Source organism: Pipra filicauda, unplaced genomic scaffold (assembly GCF_003945595.2).
Source record: "Pipra filicauda isolate LSUMZ 115617 unplaced genomic scaffold, ASM394559v2 scaffold596_size400887_pilon, whole genome shotgun sequence".
Classification (NCBI taxonomy): domain Eukaryota; kingdom Metazoa; phylum Chordata; class Aves; order Passeriformes; family Pipridae; genus Pipra; species Pipra filicauda.
The window spans coordinates 37,574-59,534 of record NW_024104749.1 but is presented as its reverse complement, the minus strand read 5'-3'; the positions used below and the strand labels follow the sequence as shown (position 1 = coordinate 59,534).

General features: G+C 42.0%; 1 protein-coding gene across 1 annotated transcript; it reads left to right on the top strand.

Moving 5' to 3' along the window:
* Window positions 1-148: 148 nt before the first annotated feature.
* KLHDC1 (kelch domain containing 1) lies at window positions 149-21,170 on the top strand. Its single transcript, XM_027744459.2, has 13 exons — window positions 149-446; window positions 2,796-2,866; window positions 4,050-4,167; window positions 4,801-4,919; window positions 6,593-6,671; window positions 7,607-7,690; window positions 8,496-8,579; window positions 13,339-13,397; window positions 15,434-15,546; window positions 15,971-16,043; window positions 19,165-19,249; window positions 19,781-19,833; window positions 20,210-21,170. The coding sequence occupies exons 1-13, from the start codon at window positions 345-347 to the stop codon at window positions 20,382-20,384; spliced, it is 1,215 nt and encodes a 404-aa protein (XP_027600260.1). The 5' UTR covers window positions 149-344; the 3' UTR covers window positions 20,385-21,170.
* Window positions 21,171-21,961: the final 791 nt, after the last annotated feature.

Sequence of the window (21,961 nt, the reverse complement as noted above, 5' to 3'; positions counted from 1 at the left end):
CCTCTCGTGGTCTTTACTCACATCCTCCCGGAGGCTTTATTAAGCCCTAGCCCTCACACGGTCCCCGATGCCCAGGGCAGGGGCAGCGCCTCTCTCGCCGCCCGCCCCGCTCCGGACCCGCGGCGGGGCTGAGCGGCGGGTGCCGCCCCACACTTTGGACCCTCCTCGCTTCCCGTCCGCCTGAGGGGAGCGACCGGCGCCGGAGCCGCAGCCTCTCCCGGAGGAGGCGGTGGCGGGACGCGAGCCGTGAGGCAGCCGAGCCGTGAGGCAGCCGGGCCGCTTCCTCCCCTTCCTTCTCCTCCTCCTCCTCGTCCTCCTCCTCCTCCTCGCCCTCCTCCCCTAAGATGGCGGCGGACCCCGCGGAGCAGTTCTGCGTGGCCGAGGAGCGCAGCGGCCACTGCGCCGTGGTGGACGGGAACTTTCTCTACGTGTGGGGGGGATACGTGGTAAGGCGTGCGGGGGGCGAGGGCCGGGCGGGGGGAGCGGGAGCGGGGCAGCGGCGCCGGGAGCCCCGGGCGGGGCAGGGGATGGGGGGGGATCCCCCCGCCGCCCCTCAGCGCTCGGCGGGCGCTGATTGGCCGCGGCGGCCGCGCGGCGTTCGAGTGGCGGCGGGCGGCGCGGAGGGGCCGGGCGGGAGGCGCGGGGGCTGCTCGGGGCGTCCCGTCCCTCCGCTCCGCGCGTCCCGTCCCTCCGCTCCGCGCGTCCCGTCCCTCCGCTCCGCGCGTCCCGTCCCTCCGCTCCGCGCGTCCCGTCCCTCCGCTCCGCGCGTCCCCTTCTCCCCGCGCCCGCTGTCCGTGGGCAGCGTCCTCCTTCCCCCGCCTTCAGCCGCCCCCGTCACCCGCCACGTGCGGGGAAGGGCCGGTGGAGCCGGTTTGCCTCCCCTCCCCTCCCCTCCCGGCGCTCTGAGGGTGACTCCCGTGTCCCTCAGGGGGGTGACGGCTGTAATTTGTGGCGGTTTTTTTTTTTTTTTCCGGTGTGTAATTCGCGTTCTTGTTCCCGAGTCCCCGCAATGTGTTTGTTTATTAGTAGTTGTGTTATGTACACAGCGTGGTTTCCTCCCTCAGAAAGCACCGCTGGTCACCTCGAGCTGGTGTCCGGCAAAAAAACCCCCACATCTTTTATTTATTTTTCGTTGGAAGATCAGTTCTGGTTCTGACATAAGTAAATCCTTATCTTTTAGCTCCATGAATTCACCCTAACGAGAACTGTGAATTAAATACATTAAATACAGCCACCTCATTTTACCTACAGTGTCTGTGCACGTTGGCCATAAAATGTGAAAATACCTGTGCTTTGTGTCATTGTCTTGGTCAGGTGGAAACTGTATTTCTATTAACATATTTAATATTCTACCTGTATTTTTCGTGGGCAACTTTCAAATGTAGAAAGCTTGTCCTGCCATACTCAAGCAAAGAATTCTAGTTGGGAGCTCCTGGATTTAAACTCTGTAATACTCTGAATAACTGTATATCACTTAAATCACTGGTAATCCTTGTTAGTTTTCTGTGCTCTGGTCTTTAAAACTGAGGGTGGACTGGTGAGCACAATGTTTTCAAAGGTTTTCTTGTAAAAAATTTTGGGTTTGTGGCACATTGAAAACAGACAATGTGTGTTAAGTTTAGCAAATAAAATTTGCAAATGTTTTTAGTAATATTACATGTATTTTGTTGAGAATATTATGAAAATCCTTGCTCTTTAAGCAGCACTTTACACAGCTAAATCATTTTTAACGTGTTGTTGGTGCACTGCTGCCCAGCAAACTTATTTTTGGCATCAGTGCATTTGCTCAGAGCTGGTTCTGGAGCAAATGCTCGACCTCTGACATACCCAGATTAAATTGAGTCAACTTCTGCACGTTGCAGAAGCTGCCAGGAGTGTGGAACAGCAGAGCCTTCCCAAGGAAAGGGAACTGGCAGGGTAAACATGCCAAAAATAGGATGTACCTGCCTGGTTGGCACCTTTCAAACTCAGAAAGTCATAATAAAGTGTCATTTGAAGGCAAGTGATCGATATCAGTAACCAAATGGTTGAGAATTAAATTTCAGTTTTGTATGTAACTTCTTCACATTCCTTTAATTTTGATCCAATTTTGATTTATTTGTTTATTTACTGGCTCTGGCTGCTTATTCCCTCCCAGTCTTTAATTTCTTTCTGATGTCAAGGCAATAATTAATGGTGTAGTTGTTACTCAGCATGAGCACTGAATGCTTTTGGGCTTCCTTCTCCTGTTTGTTGTTCTTCCTCATCGTTCTTTCCTAAGTTGTTTTTTCTTTGTTAATGACCTCTGTTGAGGAGTCTTTGTTTTTGTACACAGAGAAATTAATTTTCTCCTTTATATTTGAGATTTTGTCCTTTCAAGTTCCTTCTTTCAGCCACTGCAAGTAACCTTTGGTGCCTTTCAGTTCCACTTTTTATATTCTATTTTTTATTCTACACTTCTCTGTTATGCCAAGAATTGCCTCCTAATTAAAAGTATCTCCCAAAACAAAAGATAATGAGTTTTAATTCAGGACCTCCAAATCTGGTTTATGTTGTCACACATCTTTTCTGGCAAAACACTAAGCTGGTCAATCTGTGCCTTTAATAAGTGGTCGTGAGGAATTAAGTTCGTTATTTTTAAAATAAATTAGTTTTAAAATTGGGATGATCAGAGCATTAATGACTTATGCTCTGGTAGATTATTTCCTTAAGATTACTCTGTGTTGCTAAGTAACATGATTTAGCATTTCATCTTAAAATATATGGTGTGTAAGGCATAATTGATTTAACATTTGCCCATCTCTCTTCCATTTTAGTCAATTGAAGAGAATGAAGTTTATCTGCCTAATGATGAGCTCTGGATCTATGAAATGGACAGTGGGTTATGGCAAGTTCCATAATTTATATTTAATTAATATATAAAGTTGATCTTTGCATAGATGACAATTAGCTGCAGTGAAAAGGCTTCGGTGACATGAGTTACTGGCCATGTTCCCTGAGTTTAAATAGCAGATGTTTAATGTAAAGACTGAAGAACAGACCTGTATGCTTGCAAATTAACTCCAGGAAACACGTTCATTCCTAAAGTCTAATTATTATGTTAAGGGAATGTTTGGAATGGTTGGCTGAAGGCTCTGTTGAAACAGGTGCATTTGTTTGGGAGTTTATTTTGGCTCAGTTCTTCATACACAAACTTCTATGTTGGAATGAACAGCTGAACACTGGATACTTGGGTTCTTAATCTATTTACAGTTATATATATTTTTTGTCATTACTTCATTGCACAATGCGATGCAACTCAGAAATAACTCAGAACTTCCCCTTTTTTCTCTTCTCCCCTTTTTTATTTTGCCCCCTTCTTGCTCCTTTTCCTCCTTCTCTCTTTTTTTTTCCCCTTCCTCCCTTTTTTTTCCCTTCCCCCCCCCTTTTTTGCTTCGTTTTTCCCCTTTTTTCCCTGAAATCCATGGCTCCCTGGCCCCTGTGCTAAAGCCCCCTCACGCTGCCTTGTTTTCCCTGTGATGTCCCAGTACAGCTGTTTGTGCTCACACGGGAACTTGGATCAGGGAAACGCTCTGGGTTAAATATAACTTTTCTTTTTTCAGGGTTATATTTGTAACCAGGATCTCCCTGAGTTCCCAGCACACACCGTTGTCCATGTGCAGCTGAGAGTGCAGGGCACAGGCACAGCAGGGATGAGGGAGCAGGAATGGAGAAGTATTTCTGCTTCTGCCTCAGTTTTCGGTTTGAAAAATAACAGCAGTGCCATGGGCTCATTTCAGGAGGTTTTGGACTCAACAGTATTTCCCTAATTTGAATAATCAATGTTGCAGCTCTGCTAAAGCTCTTTTTAATATGAATTTCACCTTCCTAAAAATGAACACCCACAGTATTCACCTGGAAGTTCTCTTGCACCACAGGAGCCTGACTTCATCAGCAGTTCCTAGTGCTGGTCATGACCCAAGCTGTATTTTTAGCTTGAAGTCTAAATATTATTAATATATCTGGTTTGGGAATTGTTAAATTTTGGTGGCTTTGCAAGGTCTTAATGTGTTTTTTTTTTTTAATTGCAGGACAATGCACCTGATGGAAGGGGAGCTGCCCACTTCCATGTCAGGGAGCTGTGGGGCCAGCATCAACGGGAAGCTGTACATTTTTGGGGGATTTGATGATAAAGGATACAGTAATCGGGTATTGTATTCATTTTTTCCTGTAACACTGTATTTGAGTGAGTGATAATGCTGACCTTGCTGTTTCTGTGGTGTACTTTGCATTTGAATCAAGGAGAAATTTGAGGGAAAACTTCGTTTTTGCAAAACTTTCTGTACTCATTCCTGAGAACTGCCTGTGCTTTCCCAATTGCTTTTTTTTTAAAAATATTTTGACAACCATAAATGAGACTAATCTCAGAATATCACTCTTATTTTTGCTCTCTGATAGCAATTACCTTATATAATCAGGTAATAAATAAAGTTAAAACAGAGCTACCAGTTGTCCTTGTAACTGAAGTCTGAATTAGCAGAGTAGATGAAATTGGTTGTTTTATCATTTAATGAGAATGAAGTCAGAGTTCACTCCTGACTAGAAAAGAAGTAAAATGGAGCCTCTCATCAGGCAGGAAAACTTGTTGCCAATTCTTACATTTTAGCTGTGTTTTTGTGATGTATTTGCCTCTTCCTGAGTGTTGCTACATATTGCAAACTCCACTGCCAGTTCCTTTTTTTTTTTTTAATCCAAACTAATGTATTTTGGGGGAGGTGGGTTGTTCTTTCTGTTGATATCCTTTATACTGAAAACATTGCACATTTTTTTTTTTCTTTTAAGCTCTATTATGTTAATTTGAGAACAAAAACCGGAACCTACAGATGGAAAAAAATCACAAATTTTAAAGGTCAACCTCCTACCCCCCGTGACAAACTTTCCTGCTGGGTCTATAAGGACAGGTAACACATTAAGAATATTTAATGTGTGTTAATTGCAGAGAGGAAGGGCTATAAAGTGAAGAGCACACAGGTTTGGGATTCAAAAAACTCTTAATTCTTAGAGTTGCTGTGGGATTTTGTGTAACAACTTGCTACCAGAGTTTTCTCACATATGAGAATTAATGGTAAGTAAAACCCCACTTCAGGAGAGGGATGGGAAGTTTAGGGGAAGTTTGTGGAATGCTTTGAGGGTTCAGATAAAAAATCATTATGCCTCTATTATTTAATTTTAACACATTAACATTTAACACGTTAAAAATCAGTATAAAATTACTTTTTTGTTATATCCATCAATGTAATTATTACCTGCAATAAAAGATATTTAATGTGTTTTCAAGGGGTTTAAAAGCTGAGAGTTGCAAAGGCATTTCAGGGATCGAGTTCATTTTTGTAAGAACTGAGTCAGCCTAGATATTTGTGTGTGTTAAGGAAAAAAATAATTGGCTAGAAATAAATACTCCAGATTTTGTGCTTGTTATGGAAAATGCCTGGATATTGTGGCATAAGTGGTCACAAGACAGTACCTTGTCAGCAATTTGTTACTGAAGTCGTTATAAACAAGTAGGAATGTGATTTACAGTGAACATTTTCAAATGTAAGTGATTTTTCTGTTTGTGGACTCCCCATCTAAAGATGTTGTCCAGGATGCCTCTGGGTATGGTTTTACAATTCTAATTGAACTGCAAGAGATGGGGAAATTATATTTGAACAACTCCTTAGCTGTTAGTACAAAATTATTGAAAACTAAATGAAGTTATCCAGAGCATCGTGAAATCTGCCTAGGGAGAAAACCACTTGTTTTAGGTGGCAGAGGGGAACCTTTTCATTTAAAGAAAATATCTGGGGAGAGCTCACCATTAAAATGTCACGAGCTGTGAGTTTGCAGGTGGGGATGTCGTGGCGTGTTGCACAATGCTGTCAGTAACTCTGTTTCCCTAGGAATGTCAGTCTGGAATGAGCTTCAGCATCCCATCATTTCCTAAATTGCCTTCTCCTAAGATCACTGACAACTAGAGCAAATGGCCTCAAAAGGTTGAAGTTCAGCCAAACTTTAGGAAGCTTTACTTATGGATGGCCAGTTCATGGGTGGAATATTGGGCTGGGAGGTGTGTAACGATCCTTGCAATGTGATTTGTTCCGTAGTGCTCAGTCAGAAAACCTCATTTTAAAGCAGAGAAAGGCTTTTTGTCCCCCAGGCAAGGTCAGTGGGGTGAACCTTGGGAACAGTTCTTGCCAAAAGATGTACACAGGAGGCCAACAAATACAGCAGGAGCATGGGAATCTCCCTGGAGGAGGGCAGGGATTCGAGCAGGACGAGGAATTTCCCTGTCTTATGTGTTGTTTGTCATTTTGAGACTCGTGCCTGAAAATATCACTGATAAATAAGCTTTTGGAGAGAGGAACAGAGACTTGAACCTCTTGAACCTTGTCTTGAACCTGTTTCCTTGTGTGGAATTCTGTCAGGCTTGTTGAGGGTTAAGGTTTGCATAATCAGGTGCAATAGGGAATATTTTCAGTCGTTTATATTATTATTATAATTACTGCAGTAGGTAACCCGAAATTTGAAACTAATTATTACAGCTTACCCATTTGAAAGCTATTTGCTAAATGAGCTTATTTTGTTGTTCTTTTAGGCTAATATATTTTGGTGGCTATGGCTGTAGGAAGCACAATGAACTGAGTGACTGCTTCGATGTCCACGATGCATTTTGGGTAAGGGATTTGTCACAGTTCCAAGTGATTTGTCCCTTTCTGATTGTCGGGAAAAAAGCTCCTTTGTACTGTACTCAATGGGTATGAAAATGGGTCTGATTTTCTGTTCTATTTATGGCATCAGCAGGAATGCAAATTGGAACCTTCCAAGATCTGAAATTCCAGATATTGCATTTGGGAGCAGTGGGTGCTTCACATATTCCGAGTCCTCGGTGCTGGGCTTTGAGTGCAATGAAACAAAATACTGGAACAAAGCCCTGTTTTAATCTGAAGACATATTTTAAAGCTAAAACCCCCAGAAAATTTAAGACTTTATTTCTTAGAAGTGACATTAGGGAATTTATAGCTTCCCAAGTCTAACTGACAAATAATCTCAGTTAATTTATTTAATTTGTTATCCAGAAAGATGCCTGGATTAGGCATTATGTCATTTTTTGTAATAGTTACAAATATATTACAAAACTTTCCCATAATAATTTGTTACAGTTAATAGAAAGAAGGAGACTGATCAGAGTATTTAGTGACAGGAGTTAATAAGAAATAAATATGTGTTAAAGGGAATGCAGATCCTGACATCAAATGTTAAAGACTGAATTACAGAAATTACTTTGTACAAATTAGTTATTTCTCAGTGTGTTACAATAAAAATCAGAAGGTAAAATTTGTCCTGTGCAGTGAGTGATGTTGGAGCATAAAACCCATTTTCAGGTGTCATCAGCCTGAACATCCCTGGGTACTGGTGACCTTCAACTAGACCTGAGCAGCTGCATTAAAAATATTAATGTATTTTTTTAAAGAAAATTCTGTATTTTAGTTTATTTTCTGCTTTGACAGATCACTTCGGGGTTTGTGTCCTTCAATAAGCCCGAAGTTTTTAAAATAAAATATACTAATTTTTGGTTTTTAAACTTATTTTGATTTTTTTTTTTTTTAAGGAAGGACAGATATTCTGGGGGTGGCATAATGATGTTCATGTGTTTGATACAACCACTCAGACTTGGTCTCAACCAGCAATCAGGGTGAGTGTTTTTCGGTCTCATCTCTTGACACAGCTGTGATTTCAGTGTGTTTTCAATAGTTACTGGGCTCTAGAAATTGGGGTTGGGAAAAGTAATTTGAAGATGCTTAATATTGCTCAGGCTTATCACATTGAACTGGACACTCAGTGCCTCTGGAATGTGGGACATTCACAACTGACATGAATTTTTTTTCCCCATGGGGTGTTTTTAGGCTGGTGTTTGTTCCACAGTCTGGTTCTGATGCAAAAATTCCCCTGAATTTCAGAGAGGTGTTAGAAATCTGGGTGCATTAGAAGGTGATGGAGCCTTGTGTGTCTGGGGGATAGTTCTGAGATAAAGCTTTGTGTCCAAGCTTTAACACAACTGTTGGGAATGTAAAATTGCTGTCAGTGAGCCATAACTGGAAAGGCACTGGGATATTCCAGAACTATTGACGTTGTATTAAAATATTCCATAAAGGTTCGTAAAATCCAGATAAATTTAAATAAGAACTCAGTAGTAAGTTGTATATTGTAAAGAGTGTCTGACAGTATTTTATGCTCTTTACAAGGTGTGCTAAAATTCCTATAAACTAAATGCAAAACAAGAAAAAGGAAATTACCATTGCAAAGTAAAAGCCACTTTTGCTCTTTATTTCTGATTTACGCAGGGCACGTGGCTTTTTGGCATGTGGCTATAACATCAAATTTTAAGGTGTGATTTCCAGGGCTTTTAGTGCCAGTTCCTGGGGGTTTTCACCTTGGAAAAATAAAGCTGTCCAGGAGGTTTGATGATGTTCTGAAGGACCTTGTTTTGGCTCTTTCAGGGTGGAGATCCACCTCAGCCTCGAGCAGCTCACACGTGTGCTGTGCTGGGAAACAAAGGTTACATCTTTGGAGGACGAGTGCTGGTAATTGAACATTTTCTTGGCACTAATATTATTTTCTTGGCTGTTATTTTTTTTTAATCAAAAATCACTTTATAGCAGGAAAAAAAAATCCAAAATGTCTTGGCCTAACCTGGATGTTAAGGGCTCTGAATTCAGGATGCTGCTTGCCATCACCCTCTGCAAAAAGAAGAGTCTTTCTGCCTGTAATATTAATGATGAAGCACACATAGTCCCCAAAAAGGGAAAACACAGCTGACTGTCTGGTAAATAAGAGATGAGTTGGCTTTATAATTTAACCTTTTGTCGTTTTTTGCACATAAGTGACAGAAATACAGATGTCTGGAAGAGGTAACAGTCAAAGAGGATGCAGTCAGTGCATATTTAAATTAGGGCTGGATTGTGGCTGACTCTTTTCAACTTAAAGGTATAGGAATCATCTCCCTGGTTATCTGTACCTAAAAAAACATGAAGCCAACATGGTAAGCAAGGAGATATTAAACCTCTCAGCAACACACTTAATTTCTCTAGTACTGGTCAGAGGAGATTTTTCTCTTCAGTTCTCCTCTGCTGAAGCTTTAATGTAAGAAACAGATCCTGTAAGGCAAGTAAAAAGCCTCCCAGTTTAAGCTACTGTGTACTCTTGTGGTTTTTAATGTTTTAGCTCTCTTAACTACAGCTAATTTGGAGCCTTTAATCCTGCTCAGCTGGAGGATGAGACTGGATGTTTTCTGTCTCTACTCCTCTGAAAAGTAACAGTGAAGAAGCTTTTGAGAGCCCCCAGTGCTGTGGCTTTGGTAGAAGAGAAGGAATTAGCTGTTTGGGAATGCCCTGCAGTGAGCATATGCCAACTTCATCTTGGAAAGCTGCCATAAACTAAGCCCTGTATCCCAAGAACTGGCAAACAAAGCAGTGTAAAATTGCCCTTTGTTCCCTATTCCCTGTTTTTCCTGCCACAGTGTTGTTCCCAGGGCATGTCTGCAGTTCTGTTACCAATGGTTTCTACTCCTGTAGAAATGTCACATGTCCAGCCAGTTTCCAGTTTGAATTTCCTCCTACAGGCTGCAGAAAAGATTTTTTTCCAAGCACCTTTTCAGATCAATCAGGAAAGAAAGTAACCAAAATGGATCCTGTTTGTTCCTTGCCGTTATGTGGCCTTTGACACAGGCTCAGGATTTTTGGGATCAAGCCCCACCTCTGCCTAAGAGAGCTTCCAGAGCTGTGGGTTTGGTCAAACTTGGTTTGCAAATAACTTAAGGAAATAGTGAAATACTGGAAGAGATTGAAAAATGACCAAACCTTGTGTGTCAGGGTTGTCCATGCCGGGCTGAGGGAGAGCCCTGTGCCTCTGCCATGGAATTGCTCTTCCCTGTCTGCTGGGAACTGAACCACAGCCAAATCCTGCTCCTCATTTAAGGAGCCCACAGGCCTGGGAGGGAAAGAAACCCAGATGTGAAGAACTAAATGTGCAGCTCAGGACCTTCTGCCCTCCCATTTATTCCTGGTCGCTTCCTTGGCCTCCAGAGCCTCGTTCCCTCAGCGAGGGCTGAGCTCTTCACCCCAGAGCCAGGACAGCACTGAGGGCTCTGGGCTCAGCTCAGGGTTGCTGCACTGGGCCTGTTGCAACTGAACTGCTCTGGAACTCCAGCTGGGATTTCATGCAGCCTCTGCAAGTGGAATTATTGTTATTTAGCTGGAGCTCACCTGTCATTTCTCCACTGTGCTGGTGCATGATTAGATCTGCCCTCAGAGGATTTGCCCTCGGGCTTCTGTTTAACTCTGTCTGACCACAGGATTCAGAAGGCTCTGATCTGAAAAGGTTTTTCTCTTCCTCATGTAGCATCAGCTTCCTTAAAAACAGGCTGAATTTCAGTGAAACCACTTGGGAACCGTGTCAGAGTGGAATTGTGGAAAGCTGTATTTAATTCTGTAGGAGAGCAGTCAGTGTAATTTTCACCTTAGTAATTGTTATTGATTCACTTTCTATCCTAGAAATAAATGGAAGGAAACGTAGAAAGGTTTGGGAACATCCAGTGGGGCTTGAGGAATTAATGTAAGTCATGAAACAAGAAAGCTAAAGACATCAAAACCCCACTACATTTCCTGACAACTGGAGTAACTCCTCCCCAAAGGATGAAGTCTTGCTTTTCTCCATAAATTAAGGAGCAAATACGGGGTTGCTCTGCTCCTCCTTCTCCTTCTAGTTCACCATAATACAAATCTTCCCAGGGAAAAGGCTCTACAAGGAACCAGAAAGGGCCAGGAAGTGTCATGAGGCTTCTCCTATTCATCTTTCTGGGAGGAAAGGGCACCTTTTTCCAAAGTTGGAGCTAGAACTGGTAAAAGAAGATGATGATGATGATGATCAAAATCAATTGTACCAGGAATCATTTGAAAGCAGGCTCAGAAGTGTTATGTGGACTCTGTTCCTTCAGGTAAGCCCCTGGAAAAAACAGAAATGGGAGAAAGTGGGAAGGAAGGAGAGTTAGTCCAAAAGTTGATGCAAGTCTTGTGTTTGATTTAAGTGGAAAATTTTCATGTAAAGAACGAGGTAACAAACCTAAGTCTTTCCAGCAGCTCTTCACACATCTGATGCCTTAATGTAAGCATGTTTATATTTCCTGTCCCTGAAGATCCATCGACCTGCAGTCCTTCTCTTGGCAAAGATTGGAGCTGGAGTAGCTGTTTGGTTGTAATCCCAGAGTGGAGAGGTGCAGAATTTACTGTAAGAGCAGTGAGCTGAGAATAATGTCACCCTTAATGCCTTTCATCGTGCTGGAAAGTTAACCCTGAGACAAAGCAGATCCTGGTTAATGTTTACTGGGCTGCAAATAAATGAACACGCCAGAGATAAGCAGAATGTCTCAGGAGTCCTTGTAGCTCCAAGGGAAATGCAAACCCTCTTAGGAGGCTTGGTGCTTTAAAGCCAGTTAAGAATCATTTTAGGATTGTCAGAATGATTAAATATTGTAGATACCAGTTAGAAATACATGAGAGACTGCAAGAAAACTGTGTATGGCAAGTGGTGATGCTATAAACCTGTGTGCTTTCCAGTCTGCCAAATAAGGGTTGGGTAGAAAGGCTTTGTTAAAGGACTGAATCTTGGGCAGAACTGTCCAGCTGATGGTGGTTTGAATTCCAGAGGAGGTTGATGTAATTGTGGATCTGTCAAGCTGTTGAATCACGAGAATGTAAAGATTATAATACATTGATTTCCCAGGGACCAGGAAACTGGAAACTTCTCCATCTTCTGCCTAATGCCTAGGAAAGGAAAGTCAGCGAGGAGGTCTTGAACAGGATCTTCTTGAAACCTAAATTTCCAACATAACAGCAACTTTCTTCCCTCTCTCTGATAGATGCCCTTCATATCAAATTGTGTTGTTCCAAGATGATTAAATATTTTCAGTTGTAGAGGCCAGAACGTTGGGTTTTGCCCACCCCGCCCCAAGTTGTGCACAGAAGATACCAACTGCATTTTGCTTTCTGCTTGGATAATTTGTTCCTCATCTCCTTCATAGCCACCAGAAGGAGCAGGAAACTGGATAGACTTGTCATGGAAGACAGATCTGTTCCACTGGCTGTCAGCTGGACCACACTTGGTCGTTAACATTCAACCCTTTTGAGGGATAAAGTTTCTCAGGCAATGCCCCAAACCCTCACGTTCTGCTTTTCTGTAGCCTGGTGCCCTCCCTGAAGGCACCCCAGGATTGTGGTTGACATTCCCTTCTCCAGGACAGCAAAGTACTTGGTCAGAGGAGGCCGTAGCTATCCTGAAAACCTTGCTGTTTCCTGAAATCCCCTGAGAGACTTCCCATAGCTCTGATGGACAGCTTTGGAAGTCTCTCACACTCACTCCCTGGCTGAGTTCTCAGGGGTAAAACTACTCCTGTTCTGACTTACATGACCAGCCTAGTTTCTGCCTCAAAGGATCTGCCAGCTGGAGAAAGGCTTATTCTAATAGATCTATGGACTACCCTAGGAGAAAAGGAGTTGGAAGGTAAGGCAAGATACATTTCCCTACTTCCCAGATCTTTTTTGTAGCACCCAGGGGAATTGCAGGTGTCAGTGGAGTGTGTTGTGAGTCGCTGAAAATAACCTAAAGCAGAGAAATTCTTTTTATCTTCTCCCCCAGCCCTAAGGCAGTCAGTCACTTCTCCATCTCCCATCACTGGCAGACAGGAAAGTGCACTGATTTCCCACTTTATTATGTTTGTGGCAAGTGCTAAAGGGTCCTAAAACCTTGTCATTGCTGGTAGTAACTTTGTGAAAGGGCAAGAGAGAAAACCACAGACGTGATGGACTTTTTGTGGGATGCACTGAGCACTACCAGGCTATTCCAAGGAGTAAGGCAGGAGGATACAGAGTTCTGATCAGAACATAAAGAAAAATAACGTGAGGCAACTCTGTGAGAGTAAAATACCTTGTGCATTTACCTCCCATGAATTCTGTGGATGAAAGTTAAATACATTTGCAGGAACTGAATAAATATCACACAGTTCTTCACTGTGAAAAGCTAAAATTGGCCCCATAGTGCCATTGCATGACTGGAAATATTCCTGACAGGCAGTTCCCTGAGAGTTGCATGTTCAGGGGTTTTTTTGGTTTTTTGAGAAGAAATGCTTTTCATCTGCCACAGAAAACAGATTTATATTAAGGCACACGGGTACAGATTTCTTCAGAATATTGTCACTTGTAATATTCTGTCCCAGGAAGGCCTCACTGAAATGCTTTGCTTCTTGTTTGCTTAATGTAACACAAGTGGGATTTTATTTCTTTGTTCCAGCAAACCAGAATGAATGATTTGCACTGCCTGAATTTAGACACTTGGACTTGGTCTGGAAGGTGAGTTTCCCCCCCCTCTAACACTTAAAACTGAATGTAACAGTTTGAACCATATTGTTAAATAGATCCAGAGCTAATCCTGTAGCTTTTCCAAGAGGAGAATGAGAGTTTGGGGACTATTTTAACAGCTGCTATATTGTGATTTCCATTTAATTTAATTTGATAGTGGTTACTAAGCTTTTTCTGTTCTGCACCAAAGCATTGATGATGCTGTTTCAAGCACAGCATGTAGTGATTTAACATCCTAATTTTCAAGATGGGTGCATTTATCCATATGGAATTTCGGGTCTGATGTCTTCTCTAATGCTGTTTTTAGTATCTGTAGTTGGCTAATTACAGCACAGATTGGGGAAGGGTCTCTGTCATAAAAGACCATGAAACCCTAAAAACTGAACATTTTTCCAAAACTCAGTTATTTCTTTGTTGTGATCCAAGAGAGGCTCCCAAGGTTTACCCGTGATTTAGTGTTGGATCATTGTAAATTTAGGAGCCTCCTATCCAGCCATTCCAGCACCTCGGCAAAGAGCCTTTGAGAGACTGAAAAAAAAAGAGATTTAAGATATTATGGGCAAAAAAGAGCCTTTTCACAGTGTCTGCTGCTGTGGTGGCACCTCACAGGAGGTATAAAGGGTCCATATTTATTCATTATTTATTTCATCTCCTGGTCACAAAAGGAGAAAAAAAAATTCGGTGTATCTTTCAGGACAATGTCAAATCAGTATTTACATTTTTGACTCCAGTTTGCAGTCGGTCTTTGCACAAATTGTTTGAAAAGTTATTTCTGGTTACACACTAAAATCAGCAATGGTGTTAAAAAACAGGCATTTGTAAGGGATGATCACAATATAAAGAATTTTACTCCAAAGGTGCCATGATTCCCCACAGAAACACTGTAAAATAAGAACAGAAAAGCTCCAAATGCAATAATGATTTTATTTAAAGCCCCACTAACCAGTCAAGTGTCTTTCTTATTCAACTCTACACAGGTTTCTTAAGGAATTGCATAATATAAACCCAGTAAATCAGGAATATCATCCAGCAGGGGATTGCAGTTGTTATTTTAGCTGCCACTACCCAGAAGTCCCTTTGCTCCACTGATTGTTGCTCAGAATGTTCAATATTATGTTATTTCTGGTACCGTGATCGGGTTTTTTTGCAGCACGAAAATCGAAATTTTGTCACCCCTCAGTCCCTGGTTTATATTTTTTGGTTTTAACCCTCAAAGCCCAGGCTGCCCCTTGGCCAAGTTTAGCAGCCTCTTTACACAAGAGTTGTGCAAAGCAGGCCCTCAAACATTGCAACTTGGCTTGGGTGCCAAATTTAGCAGGACAGTGTTTGCAATCCCTGTTTAATTCCCTCCCATTCTTCAGGCTTTGCTTCCAGATGGAGAATCCGGCAGTGAGATTCCTCTGGCTGCGCCACAGATGCCTCCACTCCTCACCCAGGGCTTCCTCCGTGCCCAGGGAAGGGAAACAGGCACTTCCTGGGGGTGAGACGTGGAAAATAAATCCCCAGGTTGTGCTTTCCAGGCACCTGTTTCTCTTCACTGACTACAGAGGAAATACAGACACCCAAACTAGTTTTTTTGGGGTTATCCCATAGGCTCAGGTTCTTTGCTGTTCACATTCTCACCTCGAGCAAACCCAACTAAAACCCAATTTCAAATCTGTGTTTTTGTAACGCGAGCAGATTTTGGCAATAATAAACCTGCATCTGTTTTGTACTTAACAAATCACCTTCTTACTAACATTTATCAAAATTTGGGTGACCACAGTGGTAGCTTTTGGATCAAAGGTAAAGCCACAATCCTCAGATCATTTAAAACCCTTCTCCTAGGACTGGAGAGGATTCACTAAATTTAATCACAGTTAACTCTTTAGCTACATGTAGGTGCAGTTGATTTGATTATTTAGTCTTTGCTTTTTCACTGGGAAAACATCCAAGCTCACTCTGGGACAAACTAAGAAATTTTCTGCCAAGTTAATTTTCAGCATTCTTTGCAAATTTGGTCTTTTTTGTTTCTTTGTTTCACCAAGAATTAATATCAGTGGAGAGAAACCAAAGGATCGCTCCTGGCACACGTTGACTCCGATAGGAGATGACAGACTTTTTCTTTTTGGTGGACTAAGTTCTGATAATGTTCCTTTAAGTAAGTAATGTAGAGGTTATAATTCTATTCTGTTCAAATCAGAGTGAAAAATGTGAAATAGGAAGTGGGATAGTCTTCTGTGAGTTCCTTTTTTTTTTTTTTTTAGAAAAGGCAACTTGTTTTCATGAAAAGCCCATGAAATCATTGAAAATAATCTTAAGTTTCGTAGATAAATCCACTGGGAGGGGGTGATTTTCTCAGTTTCTCCAAAAGAAAAGAAATCAAGTGTATTTTAATTCCAGGTTTCAATGCAGTGTGTGTTCAGTTAAATTACAAGGAGCAAAAAGATGCAGGTTAATGTAGTGATGATGTTACTGTTACCTGAATGTAACGTGTTCTTAGAACACAGAGCTGCTTGTATAAATTAAAAAAAAGGTAATTTTTGGCCCCCAAAAAGGCACTAATGCATGTTCTTACCTTGTAGGTGATGGCTGGATCCACAGCATTACAACAAACGGATGGAAACAGCTCACCCACTTGCCTAAGAGTAGGCCTAGGTATAAAAACACAGACCATGTGTGCTGAAATTAAATCATTTTTAAAAATTAACTGATTTTTAAATTACTGAACAGTATTTTTGAACGACATTATATGAATATTTTAGAAAATTAACGCAGTGTGATTAAATAGTTTGCTTTAATGCCTTATTTTCCTGCAGGCCTGATACAGCATTTTGAGTTTCTGTATTTATTGTGGTTGATGTTCATTTGCCTTGAAAGATGTTTTTGTGGTGAAGGAGCTGGGTGTCCAACCAGCCTGGTTTTCTACAGCCAAATTATTGTTATATAAGAAAATACCTCAAAACCTTTGGGTAATTAATAACCAAAGAGAATAATAAAAGTTGATTAATGTTGATACATTATTAGAAACAGGAGAGAACCATGAAAAAGTGGATGCATCTTTCAGGGTTCAAAAGTAAAATATCTTGTTTGTTAATGCAGTGTTTGAAGCAATATGTGTTTTTATAAGAGAATTACTATTGAATTGGTTTGCTGTAGGTAGTAAATATTCAGATTTTCATGGAATTAATTCTCTGCATCCACCCAGGAACTTTCAGCACCATTTTCTATTATTCTTTTACGATATAAATATATACAATTCTGGTCTGGCATTTGCATGATTCCTGCCTTGTCTTCTGCTACTGAAATATCTTTACCTCATTTAACTTTCTTCCTGTTTTATCCTGTTGTAGGGTGTCTTTTAAACATAACAGCCACAGCTAGACCAAGTTTTCTGCTTTTTTGTGCTTCAGGCTCAAATAAACTACCTTAATTCACAGAATATCTTCCTTTTATGATTAGTGAGCTGATAGATGAAGGGCCTGATGGCTGCCTTAAATAAAGCACAGCAGTAGCAGCCAAGGATCTGTGTTCAGTTCTTTACACGTGGATGGTTTCAAGCCTTCCCTGTGTCATTATTTTCACTGGGGATCATGGAAAAGGACCAGGAAGGGACAGAATGTGCTGTTTGTACAGGCAGCAGCCCCAGGAGCTGCAGCTCAGCCTTTCCTGTGCATTAAAGCTGGAATAACATCTGTGCCTGGCTTGGCAGAGGGGCTGGATGGTAGGAACCAGTGACTCCTGAGCCCCAAGTGGTTTCCAGGCAATTCCAGGGCAGATCCCATCGTGGGATGCAAGTGGAGCTGTTGTGCAAACACAGCCCAGCCTGTCCTGGGAGAGCAGAGCCTTTGGATCCCCTCCTGACAGGACTCTCAGAGCTCCCTCAGTTCCAAACATGTCCTGTGGTTCTCAACCACCTGAGCATTGTGGTATTTGGGTTGGAGGCTGAGGACCTTTCCCTAATTCTTTTTTAGGTCCCTGAGGACCTAATTCTTTGTTGAAGGAAAGGACCTCCCATCCTTAAGCAACCAGACAACCCCCAAAAACTTCATTAACCTTTCTCAGGAAGTCACAGAATCACAGAATAGCTGGGCTGGGAAGGGCCCTGTGGAGATCCTCCAGTCCAACCCCCCTGCCAAGGCAGGGTCACCTGGAGCAGGTGACACAGGAACACGTCCAGGTGGATTTGGAATGGCTCCAGGAAACATGGATAAAAGGGGCCACACCAAGAGCCTGTCTGTATATTGAACTACTTTGAGTGTGAAGTACTTCCTTGTACCATGATTGTACCCAGGATTACTGCAGGATCTCTGCAGCTGGAAAAGGTTTAGGTCAGTTCAGTTGCTCCTCCGACTTAAAATACAGGGGCGATAATCCTTATACGTGTACTTCTTTTCTATATATTTCTGTTATTTTATAATAATACCCAGAATATCACACATTTAGTGTCTTTTCCAGGTGCTTCTGCAAGTTTGATTCCCTCCCTAAATTCTGTAAAGAATAATTTCCTTCAACCTTCATTTTTAGTATTTTCTAAAAAAAAAATTGTCTTCCCAAGTGATTCTGTATTGGTAGAAAATACTGTTCTTCTTTTCTGTCCATCAGTTGCACTTCAGCCAACGTTTTGCACGCTGGGTTAAAACAGAGAACTGTGTAACTCCTGGATTCCCAGTGCTTTCGTGCTGTTACTGTAGCTGGAAGAGCTGTGTCTGAAGGACGTGTGTGATCTCAATAACGTGCTCTGTCAGAATGTTTAGGTGATAAGTTAGAGCAGCCGTGGGAGGACAGAAACTCTTGTCAGGCTGTAGGAAAAGCCTCAGGTTGCGAGATAGGATGTCAGCAGAGTCCAGGCAGGAAAGGCTTCCCACTGTTCTTCGTGACCAAGTCCAGGCCAGAGTTTTCCTAATGCAGATCAGGCAGAGACAGATCTATCCACAGGTAGGAGGAAGGGAAAAAGTGGGATACAGTTTAGCCTAAGGATGTGAATGGAGTAAGAAAGTGGGAACGTTTACTTTTGCGTGAAAATTTAGTGGGGCATTTTATTTTGGTTCTGTAGCTCTAAAGGGCCAGAGCCCTGTGGGGATCATCTTGTGACATTCACTGGTGATAGACCAGCAGAGAAATTAGAGGGTTTGATCTGCCAACTAATAAAAAATAAATCTAGCAAGGTGTGGCTGCAGAATCTTTGATTATAAAATCAGGTTTTGGCTTTGTGGGGTCTCTTTTATGTCGTGTATTTTTATATGCACAACACAAAACCTGATGTGGTGTGACTGACCCACAGGAACTGATCCCCAGGAATCTTTGGGGCAAGTGTAAGACTGAAACAGGATAACTGGTGTTCCTAGTGCTCGGGGATCCAAGTCAGTACTGAGAACCCCACGGGCTGAAAGCCACTGGAACTGTACTTCTGAAGCAAAGAAATAGTGGAAAATTCAAAAAGGAAAAGAAAAGCTGCCTTTGGCCAAAGCTTTGTTTGCAGAGTTATGTTTTTGTCTAAAAATTTTCCAATGTAGTGATAAATAAGACAAAGTTTGTATAACCAGAGTACAGAAGAGTCAAATAATGACAAAATATATTAGTCTGTATGCAGATACTTCTCATGAGATGGATAGTCACATTACTCTCTCCTTTTATAATTGTTAAACTAACGAGTAATATATTTTAAGCTACTATTTTTTACCTCTGGACACTTCTGAAATAATGTCTTTGTCTTGCTGATAACACACAACTGATGTTGTTCCTTGGGCACTAATTGCATTTATGGTTTTATTTCTAGACTCTGGCACACAGCCTGCCTTGGGAAAGAAGGAGAAGTGATGGTGTTTGGTGGGAGCAAAGATGACCTGCTTTTCATGGACACAGTCAGTAAACTGGATAATAAATCCTATCACTAGGATAATTATAATTGATATAAAATGATGGAATCATGGAATGGTTTGGGTTGGGAGGGACCTTAAAGCTCACCCAGTTCCACCCCCTGCCATGGGCAGGGACACCTCCCACTAGCCCAGGTTGCTCCAAGCCCTGTCCAACCTGGTCTTAGATACTTCCAGGGATCCAGGGGAGTCCACAACCTCTCTGAGCAAATCAATTAATGTATTTATAGATGGGATTTAAATTAAAAAAAAAAAAAAACAAACAACAAACAGATTAAGATGTTGGCTCAAATTGGTAACTGAAAACCACCACCGAGGAATCCCCACCTGAAGCTTTCTTGACTGATGGAATAAAAAGGGATTTGTAGTTCAGATGCTTCATAAATAGTTATTTAGGTATTATCAGTTTTAAATCATGCATGTGGTAATTAATGTGACATTAATCTAGAAAGCAGCACTATTGCTGAGATAAACTGTTTGCCATTTTAATGGTTCCTTTTTTTTCCTCTTGATCAGGGTCACTGCAGTGACTTGTTGATATTTCAGACTCAACCTTATTCCCTCCTCAGGTGAGTTGTGGTTACAGAATCTCTGAATCCCAGACTGGTTTGGGTTGGGAGGGACTTTAAGGACGATCCAGTTGCACCCCCTGCCGTGGGCAGGGACACCTTCCACCAGACCCCGTTGCTCCAAGGGTGATTTTAGCCACGTGCTCCTGCACAGGCAGGTAAAATACCAGATTACCTCCTCAGTAAATATTTGAACCATGCCATGCGTGATGATCCACAGCAGTTTAATCCCTGGTGGTGTGTAATTGTCCTCCACGTGCACCCACAACATCTGTAATTAATGCACAACACCAACTTTAATAAGTTGTCACTTGGTCTTCAGATTACAGACCATTTACTTAAAGGGGTTTTTTTTTTCCCTGTTTTCCTTCTTCAGGCTGTGTCTTGACTGCATTGGGAAGAACGCAGCTCTCTTGGGGAACCAGATTCCCTGCCTGCCATCCAAACTTTTGCAGGAAGTGCTGAAAAAAATCACCTTCTGGGCTGCAGTGACCCACCGGCAGGAGAGGAAAGCCGAGACCGAAAGACAAAGTCAACTCAACACCACATGAACAAGGGCAGGGAAACCCTGGGACACCTCCAAGTGTTTTGTTACTGCTGTTCCAGAACAGCTGTGTGTTAAGCTGAGTTTCTAAGTGAAGTTTGAGAACGAAAGAAATCCTTTTTATGGGAAGTCTCTCTTGTTTTCTGCCTAGGAAACGAATGCGACTTCATTTGTATATATTGTTCATTTCTGTTGTGGTCTTAAGGAGACAGTCCATCCACCTTGTTCTTTTGGAAGGGGATACAAAATGTTTTCAGTTGGATAAAAATATGGCTTAGGTCTAAAAATCTTCCTGCAGCCTTATCACATCAGCCTAAATTAGTTCAACACAGTGGCCTGGGGAGATCCACACTCGTCAGTCTTAAAAGGTAACAAATTTGGGAGCGCCACCAAATCTTATTGTTGGATTCCACCAGACTCTCCTCTCATCATCCACTCAAACAATGGAGCCCCACCTCATGCTCCAAGTAGGAAAATCCATAAGGGAACCGTGGAACTTGAAGAAAAACCTGTGACGAGCAGCGTGACCTGTTGTCCGTAGGAAAACTTCTGCTCATCACCTCGTTTTGCTGTTTCTGTCATCACTAAGTCCTTTTGGAAATAAGTTGTATATTGTATTTTGGATGTGTAAAGTTTATATTTCATTCTTGTTTAAAAAAAAAAAAACCCAAACACAAAAAGTTGCTTATTTATTGTTTAAAAAGAGCAAATGTAGTACGGGCTATTTTTCTGTTTCGAATATTTAGTTAACAGGAGCACAGTCATTAAAATTTTATAGAGAGTTGCATTGAGATCCATTTTGACAAGTTTGTGATGTTTTTACAGTCTGTAAAACTTCATTATTTGGGGAAAGGATATTTGGAAGCAAATTTGTATCAAAGAGGGGAGTTTTGTGACTGGGTTTTGTAACAGAGCTGTAATATTATGTGCTAAACTCCCCTCCTCCCTCCCTCCTTTTTGAGGGGGGAGTGGTCAAGTAATCCCCACCCCCAAGGTTTGATTTGGGGGTTTCAGGTGCCCTGTTAGCTTTGATTTTGGGGGTTCAGGTGCTCCCCACTGTTAATTTGGGGGGGTTCAGGTACCTATCGAGGTTAATTTTGGAAGGTTCCAAAATTAGGGTGCTTCCTAAAATTTGATTTTTGGGGGGTTCAGGTGCTTCCCACTGTTAATTTGGGGGGGTTCAGGTGCCCCTGAGAGTTAATTTTGGAAGGTTTGGGTGCTCCCTAAGATTTAATTTTGGGGGGATTCAGGTGCTCCCCACTGTTAACTGGGGGGGGTTCAGGTGCCCATCAAGGTTAATTTGGGGGTTTCAAAAGCCCTCCCTTAAATTGTGGTGTTTCAGGTGCCCCCCCATGTTAATTCTGGGGGGTTCAGGTGCTCATCAAGGTTAATTTGGGAGGTTCGTGTGCCCATCCACGTTAATTTTGGAAGGCTCAGGTATCCCCAAGGTTAATTTCGGGAGGTTAGGTGCCCATCCAGGTTAATTTGGAAGGCTCAGGTGCCCCCCCCACGTTAATTTTGGGGGGTTCAGGTGCTCATCCAGGTTAATTTGGGAGGTTCACGTGACCATCCAGGTTAATTTTG

Excerpts from the sequence above, each read along its gene's own strand:
- KLHDC1 (XM_027744459.2), top strand. The coding sequence starts at position 345 with ATGGCGGCGGACCCCGCGGAGCAGTTCTGCGTGGCCGAGGAGCGCAGC. Across the intron at positions 15,547-15,970 it reads TTCTGATAATGTTCCTTTAA|GTGATGGCTGGATCCACAGC; the intron begins GTAAGTAATGTA and ends CTTACCTTGTAG. Across the intron at positions 19,834-20,209 it reads CAACCTTATTCCCTCCTCAG|GCTGTGTCTTGACTGCATTG; the intron begins GTGAGTTGTGGT and ends TTCCTTCTTCAG.